At 34.4% G+C, this 25,285-nt stretch overlaps 1 protein-coding gene across 4 annotated transcripts in view; it reads left to right on the top strand.

The window, feature by feature from the left end:
- The window catches only part of LOC125051899 (paired box protein Pax-6), a 49,398-nt gene that overhangs the window by 12,615 nt on the left and 11,498 nt on the right, over positions 1 to 25,285 (top strand). Inside the window, exons 3-7 of one of the 4 annotated variants that reach the window (XM_047652520.1) lie at positions 4,272 to 4,328; positions 4,486 to 4,666; positions 13,775 to 13,988; positions 22,600 to 22,749; positions 24,264 to 24,346. In XM_047652520.1, coding sequence (XP_047508476.1) covers positions 4,272 to 4,328; positions 4,486 to 4,666; positions 13,775 to 13,988; positions 22,600 to 22,749; positions 24,264 to 24,346 — 685 coding nt within the window. Of the gene's footprint in view, positions 1 to 4,271; positions 4,329 to 4,485; positions 4,667 to 13,774; positions 13,989 to 22,596; positions 22,750 to 24,263; positions 24,347 to 25,285 lie in introns of all 4 variants that reach the window. The other 3 variants (XM_047652521.1, XM_047652519.1, XM_047652522.1) reach the window with 3 other exon arrangements.

The raw sequence follows: 25,285 nt of genomic DNA, 5'->3' as shown, positions 1-25,285 counted from the left end.
AATTGGTAACCCCGCGGCGATGCCAGTAAGATCTAGAAAAGTGAATTTTGCGCCCTTTGGCCCCTAATATTTTGTTGGACGAGTTTAAAGGAGCTTTTTGTAGCCTTAGTTATATCCAATTAAGTTTGTATATCCTATTATGTTGATCTAATTATAGCGGCGCAAGATTCTTTGTGGCGCACGGGCTTCTTTTCGGCGTTTTGTCACAAGATATTATTGTATGGATTTGTCTTGTATTAGGAATAATACATAAAGAAATGATGCAGCTCTTAAAGCTAGTAAAAGTTGAGTATTATATATATCTTTCTTTGAAATAAAACTTTTTGAGTCTACCTATCATTGTTTCCCGGAAATCCTTGAATAAAACAATTTTTTTACAGACTTCTAATTGCCGTACACATTTAAAACTATAAAATTTTTAGACAGACATATAATTTATTACAAACAAAAACACACACACTTAAACACACAAAATAACAACAATCAAAGAAAAAAAATTAAATAAAAGATATAATGAGAGATATATAACACTATTTTTTTTCCTTGTTTGGTTCGTTTCAAGTATGTAATTATATTACATATCAGTTTACATACAATTATGTATTGTTGTAACAGTTGATGAATGAAACCACATTCCAAATTTAAACTTTGCAAGTATAACACTTGTTCGTATCGAATTTAAGAATCTATTCAAAGCTTATCATTTCGATTATGGGATCGATGTAATTCCAAATGAAAACTCGATTAATCGGTTGGCAACTGCAAAGGGCATTTTCCCACACACCCTTCGTATTCTTATCGTGCCAATTACGGCAAGGGTTTCTTAGGGCTTATAAAAAGGCAAACGGCGGGACTCCTAATTAAAGAGGTACCCCGCTAAGATCGCATACTACATATAAACCGACAGCGTAAAGGGTTATTTTATGTCATTGAAATGTATTTTATTTTTATAGCTCAGTAGGCTGTGATTTTATCCTATATAGAGGATTTGTTTACTTTGAGAACACTTACCAAAAGTTTTTTTATATAAACTAAAGTAATACAACATTAAAAGAAGAGAGAGAAACAAGAGAATTTTCTTTTTCTGTCTAGGACTAATTTTTTACATATATCACTACAATAATGCGTTAATACAAAAATTATGGCTAAAGCTTTATTTTTGTAGCATACAACTAGATTTAATTAATAATAATTATAAGCCAAACAATTATTGCAAACAAACTTTTTAGTACCACGAGTACTAATACATTAGTTTATTTTTGTGTACATCATACAATTGTGGCTAAAGTTCATGTTTTGTTACATATATAGGTAAGCTATATTTCATTAATAATAAAAAATAACAGAAAAAGTTCATAATGAATCTATATTACTAATACAACTGTAGTAATACTAATTATAAATTTTAGCATTTAATAATTAACTTAATAATAATAATAATAACAATTATTACAGACTAATATGTAATAAATAAATAATAGTACAATAACTTCAGTCGTTCATTTCTGAAAGTGTTAGTATCGCAGTACAACTTCCTTCACTGTCCCTGTCTTCATCAAGCCTCTGCACCTGGGTGATGTCTTAACCTGTAAGGGCCTTTATCTCTGCGTATTAAATGTCCATAAAACCTAAGGATGCGTTGGTAACAAAGTGTCAAATTTTTTTTCCTGTTTATTTATTTATTTAGGAAACTAAACAGATACATCACTATACAGAAAAATAAAATAAATGTAAAACATAAAATAAATAGACACATTGGACATATCCTCAAAAAAAGTTTCACTAATAAAAAATACAATACAAAGTAAGACAAAACAAAACATGACAGCAAAATTTAACACTAAACTAGCAGCTACAAAAAAAAACAAGGAAGACACAAAGCTTAAGATATTAAGACTTATCTTAAATGAAGCAGTAAACGAGTGCGAAAAAGGATCGATGTTAGTGATGGAATCCAAGGTGGAACACATCCTGTGAAGAGGCTCACGGAACCCAATGTTGGTTCTGGGAGTCGGAAGGTTAAAAGTTCTGTGCGAGCGCAGAGATCTGGCAGGAACATTAAATGGTAACAGTTCGAGAAGATGGGAACAAGTTATTTCATTTACACATATTTTTCTAATAGTGACACAGTCTGTCAAATTACGCCTAGTACTCAAAGAAAGTAAGTTCCTTATAACAGACTTAGAAGTTCTTATTATAGAAATTTGTATAGCCTGTTACAGTAATAGGCTAAGTCAAATACACAGTACAGTACTACTAGGATAAAACCAATTATAAATATTTGAATCAAAATGTTTCTATAACAAAACAATTATTGCGAATAAATTGGTAAAAAATCGCATTTCAGTAGCTGAATAGACGGTGGCCACTTGAAACGCAATCTTGAGCTGGGATCAAACGGGGTCACTCCGGGGCGCCCTATCTCCGTCCCTTATCTGACCCCCCACTTGTCGATATTTTTCCATTTGCGTCGGATATTTACGCTTTTAATTGCGCAAATATTCCTTATAAGCGGAAGATACTTGATATGGATTAAATTAAAAACGTGTAAAATTTATACAAAATTTCCGATTTAATATTTTTTTGACATATAAAAAATATATACAAATATACATTATTTACAATATTCTCAACCTACATAGTCTATAATCTAACTTATATATACTAATATCTAACTTTAAATTAGTAAAAAAATCAAAGGTTTGGTCCCTGTGGCAGTGTACCTTTAATGCCGGCAGCATTTCCTCGCTGTCTTGCTTTCTATTCTTATACGTTGAGCGAGGAAAGATACAAGATTATTTTATTTTATTTTTATATGCTGTAACATTTTTGTGGCTGTTTCATTGTTTAGGTACTACATACTCCATATAACGAAAGTACAGTAAAGGATGTTTAATAAAAGCTTTTTAAATTAACAAAATTATCTTAGAAGGTCAGCGACCTCAATCTTGGCTTCTATTTACAAAACGCACCCGCGACCCTATTCCGAAAACGTCGCCCGAAGCGAAAGCGATTACAAATCGCTACAGGCATCTCTCTAGCGCTCTTCACCGTAATAACCTCGTAATAGTCCTCCACAATGGATAAGTAAACACGTATCGACAGATGACACGATGATTTTTATTCGATAGTGTTTATTTGAGGGTTGACATTGCATTTCTATTGATTACAATTTTGTAACGGTTTTGTATTAGTTAAGTTGTTTTTTGGGGGTTTTTCATGCTTTTTGTATTGGGTATTATTAACCTCAAGAGCAGTGTTGGCATATCTGTGGACTATCTGTCTATGTGCGCATTTAACGATCATTTGCGAGGAAACCGGCCTGCCTTAGACCTAACAGTCGACGGCGTGTGTCAGGCACAGGAGGCTGACCACCTACGTGCCTAATAGAATGAAACATGATCATGAAACAGATTCAGAAATCTGAGGCCCAGACCTAAAGAGGTTGTGGTGCCACTGATTTATTTTTTATCATTAACCTCACTTTGAAATATTAAAAAGGGTATACTTAGTGTTTAAAATATTTATATTAACTAACTTAGCTATTTAAAACCACAGATATAAGTCGTTAATAAAAAAAATCTAATAATAATCCAAAAGATTTAAAAAAAAAACTTTTTTTTATTTGCCAATACAACATTCATTCATAAAATCACAATCCTTATAACGAATAATATTTATCGACAGTTGTATCTTCAACGTCCTAAATATCGACACATGTCGATAGCAACAATGGCATTCGAGTACATCCGATACCAGAATATAGCTACACAGATTCAAAGACATTTAACTCTTATGGTTATCAAAATAGGATTCATTTTCGAGTGATTACATTAAATTTAGTTAGAAATAAGTTTGTAATTTGCGAATGAGTTTGTATAGGTACTCGAGTGAGGGGATAGTTTTGAGATTATGTCTATAATTGTCCGCTAATGCCGTACGAGTGGATTTTGAGTAGTTGAAATGTGCTCCATTTATACAATTTCAATTAGGTTTTAAAAAGGGATGTTCTGTGAAAGATGTTCCCTAAACGTTTTAGATGACAATAAACACATTCTAAATAATTTATCTTATGTAGTTTAAAAGTATAGACAAGATCACAGAAAATAATAAGCACAGAGTATTAACTAATGAGCACCCTATGGGTAACAATTTTTAAAAATAGAACAAGGTGTAGAAATGAATAAGTATTTTAAATATGGAATATGTTTAACGGTGGAGGTTTTATATGTTCATAACATCACACTTATGGGTATAATTTTCATGATCAGGTATTTCGTGGGCCCTACCCAACCTCCAGCCGGGTGTTCAAAGCCACTGGTTAACAGGTTGAGATTCATTAACTAAAACATAACCACTATGTGAAAAATTTGCTTGAGCTGGGAACGTGTGGATCGATAAAAACATCGAAACAATTGAAAATAAATTTCGATGTCAATCGGTCCATGCGTTCCTAAGCTAAGTTCATACTTTCTCTCTACCCAGGTATTACGAGACGGGGTCAATAAAGCCCCGAGCGATCGGCGGGTCAAAACCGCGGGTCGCGACCACCCCCGTTGTCCAGAAAATCGCGGACTACAAGCGGGAGTGCCCTTCGATCTTTGCGTGGGAGATCAGAGATCGTTTGCTGAGTGAAAACGTGTGCAATAATGACAATATTCCTAGTGTAAGTACTATTTTTTATTTGTGTTAATGATATTTGAAAAAGTTGGTATGATTGTACACCGGGTATTGTGATTGAAAGACCGGCAACGCAGTCGCGAGCCCTCTGGCATTGAGAGTGTCCATGGGCGGCGGTATCACTTAACATCAGATGAGCCTCCTGCCTTCTATTAGGTACATAAAAAAACTTGTCTTTGATCTGCCGGAGCACCATTTGTTAGTTTGGAAATAAATATATGGTTGATTATAAATGTTATTACTGATGTTGTAAATACATGATTAGAGCTTTTAATAACATTTATATTACCTAAGATATCTTACCTGCCAAAACGCTTCTTTCTACCTATATCACCTACTTGCATTATTTTGAAAATAGAATCCTCAAACCATACATACTCTTTGTGCCGTTCGAATTTTGAAATGTACATCTTGAGATAAATGTCGTTCACCTTGACACGTCAATAGTCTGGCCAATTGAAATATGTCAAAACACGATGAATTTAATTAAATTGGCATACATTGTGACGCCCTTCAAATAAGCCGGTCAGATTCTTAACAATGTGCCTTTTAATCCAATTTTGCGACATAAAATTTCTGGTTTCGAGCATATGTTTGGTATTTCAACGCGGGCCTATTGTGTTCGGGGCCTTTGACGGAACATTGACCATTCTATACGCGGCCTTATAATTTCTATACTCAAACTTATTGTCATCTATACAAATCGTTGTCTATTATTGAGAGTTCATAAATTTACGATGACAACCGTTTTATTTGACAAAAATTGCAAAGTTAATAAACTCAAGGCTAAGTGTTTTTATGAGACTTTTGTTGAAGTAGTTAATAGTATGATCAATGATGTAGCATCAGCTGACATTTATTTATTTATTCCCATATCATACATATTGCTGTATCTACAGTAGGTATACATTACGAGCAATACTGGGCGATTAAAAAGAGTAGCGGAAAGTTTCTTGCCAGTTCTTTTTACCCGCTCTACGCCCTTGATTTGCGAACTGGTAGTAAATGTATATTTACAATTAATTTAACTTCTTTTTGACGTTCATAAATGTACTTGTTTACCTACATGAATGAATGAGTTTTGAGCTATATTTTCTATACTATATGACAATACAAACATAAATAGAACCACAAATTAAAACACAATAAAAATCACTAGCAAAACAGAAACAAAAATACTCTTTCTACATTAAAATGGTCTGTATAAGATTTCATAGATTATAAATCTATGAACCAACCACAGAACACCTCAGCATTTAAACTATTAAAATCAATGTCAAAATATTCCATTTTCAAATTAAATCTCAAACACCCCCGCAGCGTGTGTATCAACAAAGACGCAAATTTAAAATTTTCGATAGAAAAAATATATAACAAGGTGCCTATATCACGGTATTTTTTGTTCGCGGCAGATGTCCCGTTGTCACGTTCGATTAGCCAACGTGTCACTTCGCATGACTTTATTCGAGTACGCAATATTTTTCGATCGTATAATTAAAGTCGATGTTCGATTTTTGTTTTAACAATCGAAGTTTATTTTTGATGGACAATCGCTCGGCACTTGTTTTTTTTATGTGTGCTGTTTGTCTATGAGATTATTGTACTACATTATGACTGTTATTAATATTAATAATGACATTGGTAATCTTTATATTTCGTTTATTTTTCAAATCTCTAAGAAAACGTTAGAAGCATTTTCTATAGGTAGGTATCTACTATGAAAAATAAAAATCCTACGACTCGTAATACGTAGGCATTATATAGGAACCTATGTAGGAAATCTTGAGTACAATCATCATATTAGCGAAACCACACCTCTGTATAACATAGCTATAAGACAAAATTGAAGCCCTCACCCTCAAAGAAGATTCGGCGCCGAAGGGGCTATTTTTATAACTGTCGCACGCACCCGCACCACTGGGCAAATAGGTGAACAGTTAGATGCATTTTCACGTACGTCAGAAAGAGATAGGTGTTTATTGTCAGTTGCGTTTCGTAGTCATAACGGTCGAATGGGCGTGATGTTTCTTACCAACTGAGAGCGTACAAAAATAACGAACAATCGATTGTGGCGCGGTGGAAGAATGACGTATGTCGGTTTGGTATGTATGGATTACTTTGTTGATTTGGTTTTAGTGTGGATAATACTTTATTATCTAAAAAAATCGATCACAGATATTATTTAATTAAAAACTCCTATTATTTTCGTAAGTATAAAAGTTTTTAAGTACAAATATACACATACAATCCTTTAGATACATCCCTGATATCAAGAGTTGTTATAATCTTGTCCAACATTTTATTTTTCAAGTTTCAGCGTTCAATACCACGACCTTCAATGCATTTAAACTCATTGAAGTGAAAACATACGTCATTTTTCTTCCCGCGTTCCACTATAATGCCACGTTTCACGCGTGAGTGGATAGAACATCTGTCGTCACACTCACACGCATAGTAATTCTTCATAAGCAACCGTTATTCCCTCTCAGTCGGGATTAACGTCTAGTGCTTATGGCATAGCAATTGACGGGTAACTCCAGACTCTAGAAATGACTTATAGATATAAAAATTGCGAGAAGAATAATCCTCGGATTTCTTTAAGTGTTATTATGATTCTTGCCCAAAGATAGTCTAGTCAACATTTTTACCGGACTTCAGTGGTTTCAACATTCTATTACCTATGGTCCGTTTTTCGTAAAGTCCTGGCTAATTAAACCAGCGCAGATCTCCAATAGCAGTGTTGGCCTAGTGGCTTCAGAATGCGAGGTCCCTGAGGACGTAGGTTCGATCCCCGGCTGTGCACCGATGGACGTTCTATGTGCGCATTTAACATTCGCTCGAACGGTGAAGGAAAACATCGTGAGGAAACCGGCTTGCCTTAGACCCAAAAAGTCGTCATGTGTCAGGCACAAGAGGCTGATCACCTACTTGCCTATTAGATTGAAAGATCATGAAACATATACAGAAACCTGAGGCCCAGACCTAAAAAGGTTGTAGCGCCAGTGATTCATTTATTTCATAATTAAGCCAGTCAGCTCTTTCCAGAATCCAGATTCTATTAGATACCTATAGGTTTTACTGTTTGGTTAATAACACTTAGAAAGAGATGACAGGTAATTATTTTACACTGCAATCGTCATAATATATTTTTAATTGTAGTAAATTCTACCAAAAAGAATCACAATTTTTTTAAATATTTCTTCCAAAATCATTGTGTAGTTTTAGGACGTCTGAAAATTAAGTAAATAATTAATATATTTAATTTAACATAAACTATTCATTATATTAAATTCCCTGGAATAGGTAAACATCCTGAATTACGCTGTGATGTAGGGCGCAACCCGACACCACCCAAACGCTACCGAGTCGCATTTCGGAGGCTTCGGGTGTAACATTGCCGTTTCGGCACGCACAGTAATTAGATCACTTTAAGACATGTTATACAAACAAGGCAATGTATAAAATCAATACTTTTTAAAACAATTACTACTGTCACCTATGCTTTTTACGTTAAGTGCTGCCTTGCGATTCTGTAACTCACTTTTCGAACTTACACTAAGGTCGCGCTCAAATCAGTCGTGAAGCAGTCATTTTATAATTTGGCATATTGATAGCTTGTAGTTTATTGTTTATCAGAATGCCAAATTATAAAATGACTGCTTCACGACTGATTTGAGCGCGACCGCCGCTGTGGAAAGTAGCGATATGCAGACCCGCCACACCACATCAAACACAACGCAAACCTATGTATAAGCAACCCCAAAAACGCACTTTCTTCGCCCAACGCTTTTTCTCCTTCCGAGGCCCTTTCATTTTTAACCACTTCCTTTAAAAAAAATATCGCTAATTTCAAAACTCACATTACATACATAAAAATCTCAAACAATATCTTGTCAACCTGTCCTATGCTGATTCAGGAAATATTCTTATTGTGCAATGTTTAATCATAAATTTTTGTTATGTAGAAATCATAAAGTAAAGTACTGATAACATGTCAAAAGAAGAGACTGGCTGCCCACAACACAGGGAATTCTAGTGTGTGTGCACTTTACTTTACCTAAATATCCTGTATATTGTGTAGGTACATAATTTTTTCTTCATTTCTTTCTTTCATATATAACACAAGAACAGATTGTCTTCCCTTTAATAGAGACTGTAAGTAGTGCTATTGGACACTTTCTTTTGTTTTATTAAGTTAAAATTAAATTACTTATTAGTCTGTAGTTAGGCTAGATCGTAATTTCCATATCTCAGCGTAGAGACGATGTAGTTAAAAAAACTGTCACCTATAGGACTAGGGACGGAGTCTAAAACAGAAGAAGAAAGCGTGTCTTTTCTGCCGAAAATCTTACCAATATCCGGACAATATTGAGGCAAATTCCATCACTAAGGGGTCTGGTGCTTTGGTATCTATAAACATTTTAGCTTAACCCGCGGAGACCCGCGGTTCATAGGGGTTTGCACCCCCACTAAATACCTTTGGGGTGCGTTTTTGCAATTCCCTCAGGACGCTGAGATTGGATAGTTTGAATGCGGTTTTCAGGGTTCATTATGACTAAATTGTAGCGGCTTTAGATAACGCTTAGTCCATTAATCGACATTGCTTTGACCAATGCGAAGAAGATACGTTCTTTAGTGTTATAACGTGTAATTAATACAAATTTTAAGTGCCTGGGACTTGACATTTTATGAATTTTTACTTAGATTAAACAATTATATTTAAAAATCTACTCTAGAATTGAATATGGAGACGGGAAATCAGATTTAGATTTTAGATTGTAGATTTTGTATGGTCTTTAGACCACGTAATTCAATATTAAATTTTCGCACCACTTTAAGTGTGCAACATCAGCGCTACGTAAATTTAAACTACATGAAAAGACGAAACTCAGAACTAATTCAAAACAATTATAGTTAACGATTGGAAATGAGAATCGGTTAATAGAGTAGTCCTGCCGTTTAAGACATTCAAGTGTATTATGAGGTACGGAGAAAGGTACAAATATTGTTAAAACGTAATTATTAAAATAATCGCATGTAATTTGTAGACGTGTTGAATAGGCAAGGTAATTAATTCACATGTTTCAATTAATATTTAACTTGTATTACCTGGCATTTAAAATGATTGATCGCTATTAAAATTTACGATATTAACCCAATATATTTTTAATAAAAAATCATAAACTCCGAAGTGTGACTGACTGTTTCCCGGTATACACTAATTAATCTAAATGACTTTTGGTATACATGGCTGGTTCTGCGGCCCAAAAAGTGTCTTGGTTTCCGAAATAAGCATCTTCCATGGCCCATCGTTAGCTGGGGTACCTGGAGCGCATGGGCCAAGAACGGGTGAAGGAGGTTTATCTGTACCTAGTGGTTGGAGTCCCGTAGGTAGGCCTAGGTAACACTGAATATACAGAGTAGAGGAGGACCTAAAAGACAGCTATTGACGGCAGGTGGCACAGGACAGGGAATATTTAGACAAATATACTTAAAATAATAATGCTTAAAATAATAATACTTATAATAATAATACTTATAATAATAATACTTAAAAATAATAATACTTATAATAATAATACTTAAAATAATAATACTTATAATAATAATACTTAAAATAATAATACTTATAATAATAATATCTACTTAAAAGGTAGTTCCTGAAACTATTAGAATGATTCCTATTAAAGCTGAAGTCCTAAGTCCCGTGTCTCAAGAATTCACTCATTTTGTAACGATGCGAACAATTATCTAACGTCCTTGTTAATTTAACGATCGATTTAATATACAGGCCTATAGCTAATTAAGCAGACAGGGTCTAATAGGCGATAGGCTCTTTTGTTCTAAGTTGTCACACGGGACCACCTAATGGCAGATCTCGCACTATCTCTATGATCTGTGCCCGTGTCTGGGGTAATGAGGTGCGCGCGCACGTCCTGAATTGACACCTGTCAACTGTCAATATGACGCGGGAACGCCCGGGAGAAATGATCAATTAACCTTCTTGGAATGAATTTTTGTACCAACTTTCGATTTTTAAAAATGGAATTACAGTCAAAACCGTTTATAACGACATCGTTTACAACGACCTATCGGTTATTACAACCAGATTGTATGGTCCCGTCTGAATCCCTAGTAAACTATTCAGTAAACAAACCGCTTATAACAACATCGGATACAGCGACATATCGCTTACAACGACGAAATTTTATCGATGTTCATCGGCTATAACGACCAACCGCTTCTTGTCTCAGCAAAACAAAACAATACAAACGATTTTAAATCTTATTTAAAGGCATTGAATGAATATTTAGGCATATTATTACCTACGCACTTTGTCCCAACGAACAGTTTCAGCCAACAACGATTTTGGAGGCTCTTAACGCTGTAACAATTTTGCAAAAATTTGTTGCCTTTAACGAACAGTTTTATACTGGTGATACTCATACCTTGAGGAGTATGAAACGTAAAATGCAAAAAATATTTGAGACTGGGCTAAAAAAAACCAGACCAAAATGATTGATTACTTTTGTACCTAATTATTTCGTAATAAATATTTTTGTTTCTTTTTTGACTCGTTTACATATTATAATATTAACATACCATATTATAACCCATACCTACCTATTCTAGATAGATAACTATGATAATATAGCTTGTAGATAGTGTACATTCATATTAACTATACTTGTGTATATATAATATATGACATTGCTTATAACGACTATCGGATATAACGTCGGCAACTATACGGTCCCTTCAATGTCGTTATAACCGGTTTTGATGTAGTCTTTTAATTTTTAAATTGTTTCATACACATTTTATCAAGAAAGATCGAGAATGAAATTGGACGTATAATAATTTAAAAACTGCGCCAAATTAATTCTTTATTGCTTTCATCGTATTAGTTCGGAACCGATCCGTCAATATTATGTTCGATTTTTAAATTTAAAAAGAATTCTAAAATACTTGTTTAGACCTTTCATCGGCTCATTTAAATATAAACGTTATTTATCGTAATACAATACTGCTTGACTGGCTCGCGCCGATCTGTCACAAGTTTGAAAGTGTCTGGTTACAGAAGATGGATTTCGGTAGTTTGCTTGTTTCGGAGCTCATTACTCCATCACACTATTAGCTAAAACATTTAAGTAATTAATATTTATTCATTTCAAGATGAAACATGTGTTGTTTCCGAAACATTGGTTTACCAATTAACGGCGTGTTTTTTGTAAAATCTCATCTAAAAACTAACAATTAAAATACATAAATTCAGCGACTAAATAGCAAAGCTCTCTTTACAATAATTATAGAACCACGAAATAAAACGTTAACAAAAAATAAATATTTAAACACTCTGTGCCCTTTACTTTTTTAAAATCCCGTTAACACCCCTGTACCCTCGTACTCCTGGACTGACGGAAGTTTTCGGGCTTTTGTACACATCACTGGCCACTGATACGGTTGCCTTACTTACAAAACGTTCTAAGTGCTTTCTTTTTAATTTGTTAAAAAGTTTTTGCTCTACAAAACTTATAAGACTGGCCTCTAACTTTAAAAAAATATTTTATAGGTGTATGTTGGTAAGAATGGAGCTCGGTCTATCGTGTTTGAAAAATTTAAATTTCAAATTGGAACACGCATTCAGTTCTATCTGATTGGCTTTTGGCCTGTCAGTCGCAGAACAAGTTTGAATTGCGCTTCTCTTATTGGCAATTTTAAATCGAGTTGGAATATTTGAGTAGGATTAAAGGATTAGTGATAATAGTAATTAATATTTAATTCTTATTAGTTAACGGTTTGTTATTATATTTTATAAATAGATATTTTTCGACTATAAACGCAAAAGTGCTTACTTATATAAAAATCTGTGGCGTAAGCCCGTTCTGGTATAGACAGCAAACTGATTATTCTAATCCCATAGACAACATCCCAGTACCAAAATAGAGAATTTAATTGTTTTGAAACTAAGTAGATAAATCTATTTCCGTTATGAGGTGGTATTTTCTGCGATTGTTCTATTATATTGTCCAATTTGGGAAAGGTTCCATTAGTGGTACAGGGGATTATCGGACCGGTGTTCCACCGGTGTTACATTTGCTCCAATATGGGCGCCATTTTGATTTCCATTTCGAATTAATTTGTACTTTATTGAAAGCTGTATCGGAGTATTGTAATTAATAAATCATTATATACGTAATTTTAGGTTGAATTAATTGACTAAGATATGTGAAACACACACAACTTTTCCTCTGAAAACTTTTTACGGTTTTTAAAGTAATATTAGTAAAATTAGATAATGGAATTTAAACGATTCCACCAAATCCTGGCGTTATCAAATTACCTTACGACATCGGTAAACTATTCCACCGTTGCCAATAGCAACCTTAAAACATAGATATTATCTAGGGAGGGCCACATATACTATGTAATAGAATACGTGTGTCAGGTTTTTACGCATGCGTGCTTTTTCGCCGAAAGTAGATGGATATTGGGGTTTTTAGGCCCTGAAGGGGTGAAGGGTGGGGGGAGGGAATGCCCTAATCTGTGTCCCTTTGAGGCTCCCGATTGGAATTTAGTAATCATATTAAATTTTAAATTAGACCTGCTTGGAGGTTAGGGCGGTACGCAATTTGTTTCCCATTAAATAGTTGTTTACTGGATGTACTTTGATTAAGGGGATATGAATAAGAATGAGATCTACATATATGTATGAATGTTTGTTAGTGTTGTATATTTTTTATTCGAGTACCTACAATATATTTAAATAAAAATTCCTTGACATTTGACAAGAGGTTCCTTAAGCACAACTTCTACGAACGAATTCAGTATATTTTCAGTATATAGGTAGCCTATCCTTTGTTATTGTTTGAAAGGCTTTTATGTGGCGACTTCTTACTTACTTAATTATTTACCTACCTACCTAATTACTTACTAACCTACCTATCTACTTACTCACTTAATTACTTACCTATCTACCTACTTACCTACCTACCTACTTATTTAGTTACTTACCTACCTAATTACCTACATACTTCTCTTCTCATGTAGAAATAATGCATGAGATGTTATTAATTTATAAACCATCCAACAGGTATCATCGATAAACCGCGTATTAAGAAACCTGGCATCACAGAAAGAGCAAGCAGCGTCTGCGCAGAATGACAGTGTATATGAGAAGCTACGTATGTTCAATGGACAGGCGGCGACGGGTTGGTGGTACCCTGGTCTTCCAACAGCGCCTGCACCTACCATCCCAGCCCCACTACCACCACAGTTGAATAGACCAACGGAAGAACATAAACGAGGTATGTATACTGGTTTATTAGATGTTATTCTAGATAAACAGCCTCTCAGAGTCGGTCAATAAGATACAAATAAGATATAAAATGTTTTGCTGCCCTTCATCAGTGTTTAAATAATCAGGCTATTAATTGAAATAAAATTATGTTGTGTTGAATTCAACTAAAACCTATTACTATTAGAGATGATTTAATGAACGTCTCTGAGTGCGGAACGTCTTTAGAAGATATCTATGAAAAACATAAACACTGTTTTATACTGATAAAAACAGGTGACAATCGTTGTATCAAATTTGGGGTCATTCACCGCTCAAAGGTCACGAACTCATTATCATTGACTGTTAAGCGATATAATTTACGTAGTGTTTTAGTTTGAAATCTATTTAAAATTGAATCACTAGTTAAACTTCAAGAAGTTTTCTCATATAACACTGCCTTTTGTTTTTACGAACAGTTTATATAGTTAGCACAAAAAACCCAGATCAAAAATATATAATATCAAACAGAGAACAATTAAATTTTTTTTGAACGCAATTCAATTGAGATCATTATATATTCATTTAGTATATGACATATCAGTTATTCTATTTCAGACCTCTATCTGTCTAATAGTACATAATACAGCACATTTACAACCAAAGATACGCGTAGGGAATATAAGGAAGTTGGAGGGGCGTTGTGTCGCCAGCCGTCGCAAAGATGTCGTTTTTCCATTTCTCTTTGACACGAGATCTTGTCCGCACTTTTACCTTTTATTTTCAGCATAGCTATTTGTTATTCAGGAATCTCTTTCGCGGTAATAATATTTCACTGAACTTCAATATAATAATAATAATTGATTTGCAATATGGTCTGAAAATATCATGGTGGTACAATCTAAACTTCATATATTCTGCCACACAAATACCGTGCAAATTTGTCGTAAATAACTAAATACGTGTATATAGATAAGTATTAAATTCAGCATTAACATTGTTAAACATACGATTTAGCTAAATGTAATCGATACTCTAATGTACTCGATCGATCGATCGAGTCGATAACACAATGTAATACATTGTAACAAATCCAATAAAAACTAATATCAAATTTATCTAATATATAGATAAAAACATTGGAAAGTATATGAAAATAATATCGTCCTCCCTCGTAAGTTGAAGAATAAAAGGCATAACTTTCTGAACTAAATCAGAACTGAAGTCTTATTGTTATTTCCGTGAAATAACGAGATTCAGGCTGCTCCAATTGTAAATAATTATCTTGTAGGTATTTCAAGTGAGAGACATTGTTAATGAGATTACAATTTAATGATTTCACTTCAGTTTAGACATCCTTAAACTTGCTTATAGCTTTTGCTCTAACTTCAAACATTTTGTCTATCCGCACATTACGATGTGTGTGTAACTAATATAGCTCTTTAGTCGATATAAATTAATATTTTGTCTATGTATTCTTATTATTATTAAAGTTTTATTAATGAACCCAAACAAAAATTGCTTAGTTCACATTTCTAAATAATATGAGTATTAGTAGTGTTAGTAGATCTAAACATTTAAATAAAAAAGAAAGTTTAGCAATAAAACCTAAGAATAACAATTAAATATACAGTATTTACAATTTTCTTAACCTGCATAGTAATAATATAATAATAAAAATAAATTAAAACAAATTTTAAAAGATGTGGCAGTGTAGTAACCCCGGCAGATAAAATAAATGTTAGTTTTTTTTAGTGGTATATTATATATTGCCCCCTTTATGGTAAAAGCCTCCTCCATATTTCCATTTCTCTTTGTCTTTCAACAATCATCTAGTTTGTCCCCGCTAGTCCTAGTAGGTCATCTGTCCGTCTTTTCTTTTGGCGTCCTATACATCTTTTTCCAGTAGGTCCAGTCCATTTCGTTGTTTCGAGTCCATCTTTTATCCCGCGTTCTAGAAATATAGCCTGCTCATTTCCATTTAAGCCAAAGAGCGTGTACAGGTACATCTATAATTTTTGCTTTGTCTGTTGTCTATGTTGTATTAAAAATTTCTAGCGTTAAATTTTGCCGTCTAAATTAGCACTCAGACGTCAACACGTGACAAGAAACAGCAATTTTGCGTTGGCCGTGCCAAAAATTTAACCCTGCTTTATCTAATTATGAAACTTATTTTACTCTTATGAAGGACAAACGCTAATTGATTTAATTTAACGTGGTTATTGTGTGTCTCATCCCTGAGGTCGTAGGTCCCCAATGGACATTCTCTATGTACCTTAACACGCTCGTACAGTGAAGGAAAACATCGTGAGGAAAACGTCATACCTAAGACCAAATGTCGGTGTTTGTCAGGCCACAGCGTGGCAGGGAACAGCTAGTATTATTATATACTTCATGCTCCTTATTGCGTACAAAATAGTCAGTTCGTAGAAACGGAATAACACAGAACAGAAATTAAAAAAAGAAACACTGGAAAATCCTTGGCCTCAGGTTTCTGAATCTGTTTCATGATCATTTTTCAATCTAATAGGCAAGTAGGTGAACAACCTCCAGTACCTGACACACGCCGTCGACTTTTTGGGTCTAAGACGTGTCGGTTTCCTCACGATGTTTTCCTTCACCGATCGAGCAAATGAGCACATAGAAAGAAAGTCTATTGGGGCACAGCCGAGGATCGAACCTACGTCCTCAGGGATGAGAGTGGCCCCTGAAGCCACTAGGCCAACACTGATCTTTATAATCGTTTAATAACTTTTTAGGGTCCACATTAAATCGTTAAGCAACTTCCAAATGTCCCCGAATAACTTTAATCTGAATTAATTTTCATTTTAAGAGAGAAATAAACGTATAGAATAACAGCTAACCAGCGGTCGGTTTACAAATAATTACACAAATTGCGTGTGTACATGGTTTTAGAACATAAACATGACAGTGTGCACGGCGGTTTAGCTAACTGGTTATCAATAAATTGAATAAAAGATTAAATACCAATAATGTTCTCGTGAAAGGTTTTATAAAAACATGTTGCGTAGGAAATAATAAATATATATCAAATTTTTATTCGTTTTTGTTTTATAAAATGTGGAAATGGACTGGGCACATGGCAAGGGGAACAGAAAAGTCGAGCAAGAAAATACTATACTGGTGCCCAAGGTACAATAAACGCTAAAAGGAAGACATTTTAGAAGGTGTATAGACCAGATTAAGAAAACTGCAGGTGGTACACGGCAGAGAGATGGCCATTTTTGAAGGCCTTAGCCAAAAAAAGACAGACAGATCTAACAAGGAGATGATAGAAATATAAATGTGTTTAAGTGTAAAAATATCTGATATAAATGGCTTTTATTATTATTATTAATTATTAGTAGACTAGCGCTTTGGTGCCTCATTATGTACTTTTAAATATTATGACCGAGTCGTACAACGTTCTATGGAGGTACAATGTATAAACTAACGACAATTCATACAAATCGCACCAAAAGTATACGTTAGCTACTGGTCTAGTTTATTTACGATCCCTTTTAGTACGAATTATTTAATTAGTAAATTTTACTTGCTCGTACACAGCCCATATATAGAACACTGTTTAATAGATTCATAGCCAAGTAATCGTATTTCTTGGATATATGTCTCATGGAAAATTTTATTATTAAATAAAATTGCAGCTGGTTATTAGCAATAGGGTTACGCAGCAAGGCGACAAACTATCAATTACACAATCGTTCAATTTGAAGTACACTCGTGAACGATATGAATGAGTGAATGAAACAATAGCGTTTTAATTGAACGAAGAGTGAATGTAGTTCAATTGACTTTAAAATCGAAAGTGTGCTCGACGGAGTAGCACGTGTTGCAAAGTTAATGGGCAGACCGCTTCCGCATCGCTGCACACACTGTTTGATTTGAAATCGATACCTTTTATTATTGTTGATCTTGTTTTTGTTCTAAATTTAAAAATGAGGTGTAATTTATGGTACTAGCGAATGCATACCATTAAACAATATGAAATGGTTAATTATATTATATGGATTTAATACTAAGGTAATAAATGTTCGCTGCCTTGTAAATAACCCTCGTGTGTTGTCCTGAAATTAAAACCATCAGTAATTATTACCATGTCTGGTAATGGTCTCTACTCAATAAAAACTAAACATTATCTGCCCCAACTAAGTAATTTAGATGACCCCAAAATAAAGCGAATTCTTGATTACAAGTAACCACTAACCGTGACCCTAGTTTTTCCCTCGACGCTCGTAAAGTGTGTGGAATTAGCAATACGGTTCAAGTTGGGAGAGATCTTGTCTAAATGGCTGATCTTTGATTATAAATAAGGGTGAAGGGCGGGAATGACATGTCATTAAATTGTAATAAATAAGGCGCTTAGTAGCTGTTTGATGTTATGAACGATGAACGATGAATGGGATATGCAATTGAGTGTTGAATTGTAATTTCAAAATTGGAATTACTTTTAGATATTCTAAACGTCTTTTCTCTTTTAAGAATTGTTACGAGTTATAATCTTATTGAGAATTGCCTTATGCCTACATAATATTGTATTTAGATTTTCCCTAAAAGAACATAAACGTAATTTTATGTTGCGGTAAATAGGTCCTCCTTATATTGAGTTGCGGAAGCGTGCCGAATTAGGCGAAATGCGTCTTGTCCGGCCGAAGAAGGTCGCGACAAAGGCCATCCGTAAGTGACAAGCTAATGCGTGTAAACGCGAAATATGTTAATTAAATTAACCAACGATTTAATATAAACGTGGCGTTAGTTAATAAGAACCCGAGTGAATTTTATAACCCGTTATACTGTTAACTATTGTTATATAAAGTAACTACAGTCATCGTAAGGACTACTCATATTTGGTCGTATGTTGTTCTAAACGATTTCGTCGTAAACGGTTTTGACTGTAATATATGTTGAAATCTAAAAAAATATCAATACTTTTACAATATGTCAGATTTAAAATAAAATATCAAAGCCTATGTGCAAATATTCTTGATTTGAGACCACTGTAGCACCGCTTATGCTTTGCACAGGCGATTTGAGTGACAGTATCGATCTAACATAATCGCTCGCCAGCGATCGCCCCCGACAACCGCGTCCACGCTCCGATAGCTTCAATTCTATCGCGTCTCCTTATTTCCACAATTTTTTTATCTTCTTTTTATTACACTCTCTGGTAGTGATTTTAATATTTCTACGTTGATCTACTGTAACGTTTATTTAATATGATATACTTTTACGTATGGCATACAGGTATATAATATTTGATTCTTAGTACTTTTTAAAGCCATACCGTAATTTCGAACCAATTTGACTTTCTTAAAGGTCAGCAACACACTCGCGAGCCCTCTAGCGTTGAGAGTGTCCAATCGACTTAGGGTTAGAAAAGACCGTGCCAATTCTCAAAGGCCGGCAACACACTTGCGAGCCCACTAGCATTGAGAGTGTCCAATCGACTTTAGTTAGAAAAGAGCGTGCCAGTTCTCAAAGGCCGGCAACACACTTGCGAGCCCTCTGGTATTGAGAGTGTCCAATCGTCTTGGGTTAGAAAAGAGCGTGCCAATTCTCAAAGGCTGGCAACACACTTGCGAGCCCACTGGCATTGAGTGTCCAATCGACTTTAGTTAGAAAAGAGCGTGCCAGTTCTTAAAGGCCGGCAACACACTCGCGAGACCTCTGGCATTGAGAGTGTCCAATCGTCTTGGGTTAGAAAAGAGCGTGCCAGTTTTGAAAGGCCGGCAACACACTCGCGAGCCCTCTGGCATTGAGTGTCTAATCGTCCTGGGTTAGAAAAGAAAGTACCAATTCTTAAACGGCAACACTTGCGAGTCTTCTGGCTGTGTGTCCTTAATATCAGATAAACCTTTATCCGTTCGTCTAAAAACAAATTAATTCATTTACAATAATATCCGACACCTGCATATTCTTCGTGATCTTTCTTCTGTGTGACGCCATTTACAACTAAAACTTAACTTAATCAGAAAGTACACTAAAGTCAAAGGTACCAATTGTTTTTAGAGTTAAACAGCTATGTCATAAGTAAGAATACATACTGAAATTACTACAAAAAATTATGTATTGTATATATCTCCCGCGAGTGTACGATTCAATGTATTACGTGATTCGCTAGTTGTTATCGGAAAGTTCTTCGATCTTTGTAGGTTTTTAGATCGTTATGTATTTTGAATTCCTTTATATATTTAATAAACTTTCTTGCCTATAGTGTTTTACATATTTAATTCAAAGTTTACATAAAATACAATACAATCCACAGCTTACCATATAAACTAAGGCATTTACATACATATGTGTATATATAACTATGGGAGCATTCAAGTATTACGTAACGAATTTGGGGGGGGGGGTCTTTTATAAAACGTTACGATGCGGGGTGGGGATTGAATTACGCATTATTGTTAATATTATTTTCGACTTTCCAGTACTTTACACCATATAATAGTAACTTTTAGGTTACGGCGCGATACATGGGGGGGGGGTCAATAATCTCCAAAAATTGCGTGACGTAATACTTGAACGCTTCCTATGAGACAATATGAACTTATGCACATTTTTATAGGATTTAAAAAACAAGTGTTGTGTCTGTTTATTGGAGTGATTCCGTCAACGGAATCTATTTTTATATAAAACACTTTTTAAAGCATTTTTATTAAATATTAAACATTACACACGTATTCCTGATATTGGGTCAGTAGATAAAGCTGAACTTGGCCAGTTTAATTTAAAAAAAAAAGATATTGATGTTTTTATATATGTTTTAATACAGATATTTTCAATGGCCTATTTAGAAATATATTTACTAATTTTGGTTTTTAGCTAACATACATCTAATACTACGCGTACGCGCAACAAATCTTTTTTTATATTTCGTTTGAGAGTAATGTAAAATAGCAGAAATATTTACCAACATAAGAGTAATTTATATGTTATACATGCTGTTGGTAATCTAAACTAAAAAAGACAGAACGTTTTCACTCTGTGAAATAATCGACTTCCACCGGAATCTAAGTTTGCGTCACCCTCCATGTCTCATTTGAAAATGACATCGGGCGCGCACACCGCGGCAATCAATCAAACTTGTCATCCGAGAAAGCATCAATCTTGTGACGTCAATGTTGCCAATAAACGGTTTCAAGTGTTGCCACACTTTTGTATCAAGATTTTAAATTTAGCGAAGAAAATGCGTGTTTAGATATTTGGTAGGTTAGGGTAGAAAATACCACAGATACTTACGTAGCTCGCCACGTATGTTACGGCTGCTCTGAGAAACATCTTACAATAGATCCTAATATGTAGTTATTTGAAACTAAGCTAAGACTAAAAATAATAAATGTATATTTCGCTTTATGAAGACCGTTGTAATGTTAGTACCTACTAGACCGAATGTTACAATTTAATTTAATAAAGTATTACTCTGTAACCTTGAAAATATATGAGCAGATCCCGTGTCTTAAAAATTCATACAATTTAGTACCATACCTCTTTTGGTAAAAGGTTAAAATTGCATTAATTAAATGTACCTGTACAGTTCGCATCTTCCACTACTAATCGTTATTTAAGGCAGTTCTACTGCGTACCACCACTATGTGGAACTTACCCACTGAAGTATTTTCGAACCAATTTAGAGTCCTTCAAAAAGGAGCGTACCATTCTTTAAAAAGCCAGTAGCTCGTGAGCTCTCTGGTATTGAGAGTGTCCATGGGCCTATCTTACCATCAGATGAGACCTCTGAAAACGCATATACAAAAGCTTTCCGGCTCTGATACTTAAAAATGCTTACAACTAAAAGTTTTAGACATTTTTGCAATATAATTGATGACAATTACTTCGAGTAAGCGTACAATATAAACGAGGCGCGGGCTATCAGAAAAATGTGACAGATTGTGTAACAGACCCTCTATTCACTGGAGTCAGCTATCCGTGCGGCCATTACAGTACCGGGAATCGAACTCAAGTACTCAAACCATAAAGCAAATTAATCAATTAGTAAAGGGCATGTCGACATTACGAGTAACGTTTAATTTTGTGTATCACCCCTCTAGGGGAAACAACCAGGGTTGGATGGCCCATTGTGTGGAAGTCTTTTGAGGAGAAAGGGGGTCAGACTGATGGTATTTTTGTTCTTTGGGGGGCAATTGTGTAATTTCGCTGACGCATTTGGCTGATGTGAGTGGTGTGTTGATAGTTGATGAAGACTTTGAACAACTTAATTTGACAAATGATTCTTTTTAACTATGTTACTTGGGACTCTGAAAGACGTTTTAGATTTTAACTGTAATTAAAAGACAATCTATAGTTTAAAGAGATTTGATTTGTGATAAGATTTTGTTTATTCAATTGGCTTTAGATTTCTGTAACCTTCTTCTAACTTAAGTTTTCTTATATATAAATTTTTGGTGTTAGGTATGTTCTTTTTCGTAAATTAGTTTAAATTAAATTAAGCACGTTAAAAAAAACTTGTCATTAATGCATAGCTATGAACGCACAATATTTGGGTTAAGACTCCTGCGCATATCTACCATAGCTCCTACGATATTCTTACCCGTTATTAAAATTCACTTTATGCCTTCATTATTCAGTGCTTAGTTATTTCAAAGGCTTTAATTCTTTAGCAGACACGCTACAGTCGGAAGCAGGCTCTGACGGGAACAGTGAGCATGCGTCATCGGGTGACGAGGACTCCCAAATGAGGCTTAGACTAAAACGGAAGCTCCAGAGAAACAGAACATCCTTCACTAACGATCAAATAGATAGTTTGGAAAAAGGTAAGCTCAGAAAACTTTTTCAGTAAACCTTGGTTATAAACATTAAAAGCTTTCAACACAACTTCATTATTTATTTATTTAATTAATTATTAGTAATCTTACAGCTAATATACATATTATAAAACCAAACACTTAGACAATACAGATAACATAGATAAACAATATATATGACATTATGTTTACATATAAGTCGTGAGATAAAACAGATTTTGAATTTGCTACAACAAAGCTAGGTTATATGATCTGTAATAAATTCGAATAAATAATATTATAACCTTTGTTTAAATAATAAAAATAGACATAGGGTATATCTTCCGTAGCCATAGACCAGCCTACGAGTGTAGCTTCGTAGCTCGTACCTATTTGTTCTACGTGCTACGAACATACGTCGACTGTAGTTGGTAACGTTTGACTTCCGTCAAAACAATAATGTTTACTAGTAAGACCAAAAGTTATTACTAAGTTATCAGCAAATGGGATGCAAAATGGTAGACACTATAAAAGCAATACAAATTTACACATAGCATTTATACCTGGGAAAATTATCCAGATTAAATTCATTTACAGCAGAAAAATGTTTAAGTCGACTAAAGTCGAGTAAGACCTTTAACTCGTTCTTACAAATTTTATTCTCTAAGTCTTCCCAACCTAGCGCTAATCCAGATCAGGTGCAGAATTAAGTAGCAAAATCATATGCGGAATTGGTGACTGCGGATGACAGTTTGTAAGGTCCACTCAGACAGTAGAGCCTCCAGGATCTGTAATTAAACTTTAATTAGCGTGCAAAAAATACCATAACTAAAAATCAAAGTCTAAGACAGACTAACTCTTATCGGTCAACATAGATTAGACATTGCATTGAATCTTGTGGTAAGCAATAAAAACATCAATACCACCCCCGCAAACTAATAATTACCACTTGTAAAGCCGAGTTAAGGACATCAAACACTCACTAGGCCCCCGGGACTTCATAAACCTATTTGGGAATGTCCCTTTATTTATTATTTGCAATAACTGTTATTAGCAAATAAATATTTTCCCGTGTTTGCTCTCCTCTTGGGAGATGGCATTGTGCCCAATTATACCGTGTTAATACGCTTTTGTTTGTTTCTCGTATTGTTTTTCTTATGACATTCTACTGATGAGTTTTGTTCGATGTAATTTAAGTTAAGAAAGTTGGACGGGAACCTGTCTTTCACTTGCCGACTATTTTTTCTTGCAAATACAATCTCTTAAACGGTTATTTAATATATAAAGCTATAAATAAGTTTGATTAACTGGACGTGTTTACGAAATTCTGTAGGTATATTGAGTATATGCCTACAGCCATAGAGGCAGCACACGGCATTTACGTAATTCATTTCACGAAATCATCCATCTGAATGAGCACTCTATAATATTATCTATACAATCTAAAATTAGGATATTATTATCTTTATTCAATGAGAACAAGGCCCTACTTTATACCAATATTCGTATTGGAATTCGAAATTTAAATTTTCACTTGTCCACAGAGTTCGAGCGCACCCACTACCCGGATGTCTTCGCGCGGGAACGACTGGCCGAAAAGATTGGATTGCCTGAGGCACGTATCCAGGTAAAATAAAATCCAGTTTACGCCGCGGTAAGGTGGCTATATTGTCTATGCCTCTAACACTACCGCTGGTTAAATACTAAAACTGGCATAATTACGCACCTTGCAACCTACAGCATGTCCCTAAAGGTTCCAATAACTTACATATAATTTCTTGCAATTTACGTATTTTGCGAGTGAATGTCTTAATACTTCGACAACGAGGGCGAGATGAAGTAAGGTTTATTAAAACCGTTTGGTCGAGGAAAACCAACACAAAAAGGATTCTCAAAATAAGTATCTAATAAGAAAACGCAAGTAGTGGTTCATTGCTCTACCGGTGTCGTAGTAAATAAACTGTTTAATATAAAAATCAAAGTTAATTCACAGCTCCCAAAAAAATGCGGAGCTTTATTAAAAACCGGACTGTGGATGCGTTTATAAGGCCGTGTTTACACTGTCTGTTTATATAGGCCCGGGCCGCATGTAGATGCGTCTTTAGCAAACAGACTAAAAAAACAAGGGCCATATTATAAGCCCGATGTGTAAATATGTAATACATAGATTGAACAAACATAGCGATTGGGGAATTGTAAATTTGTTATGCCATATTGTTTGGATTTTTATGTTTGGTTTTGAATATTGTTCGAATTTTACGTTTATACATGTTTATATTTTTCAATTTTTCAATGACAATTATTAAGTTATAAAATATTATTAATATAATTAATAAGTATATACTTACTACTAGACACATATATATTATATATGTGTATCGACGAATAAAAAAGAAGTAATTATAATATAACAACATATTAAATAATATTGACGACTCATTGGTCTAGTGGTTAGTACCCCTGACTGCGAATCCATGGGTCCTGGGTTCGATCCCCGGCTGAGACGAACATCGATGTCTTGGGTGTTTAAATATGTATTTATATGTCTATCTATCTATAATATGAA

The sequence above is a fragment of the Pieris napi genome, chromosome 8 (genome assembly GCF_905475465.1).
Source record: "Pieris napi chromosome 8, ilPieNapi1.2, whole genome shotgun sequence".
Classification (NCBI taxonomy): Eukaryota; Metazoa; Arthropoda; class Insecta; order Lepidoptera; family Pieridae; genus Pieris; species Pieris napi.
The sequence above is the reverse complement of the archived record's forward strand: the minus strand, read 5'-3'. Positions and strand labels throughout refer to the sequence as shown.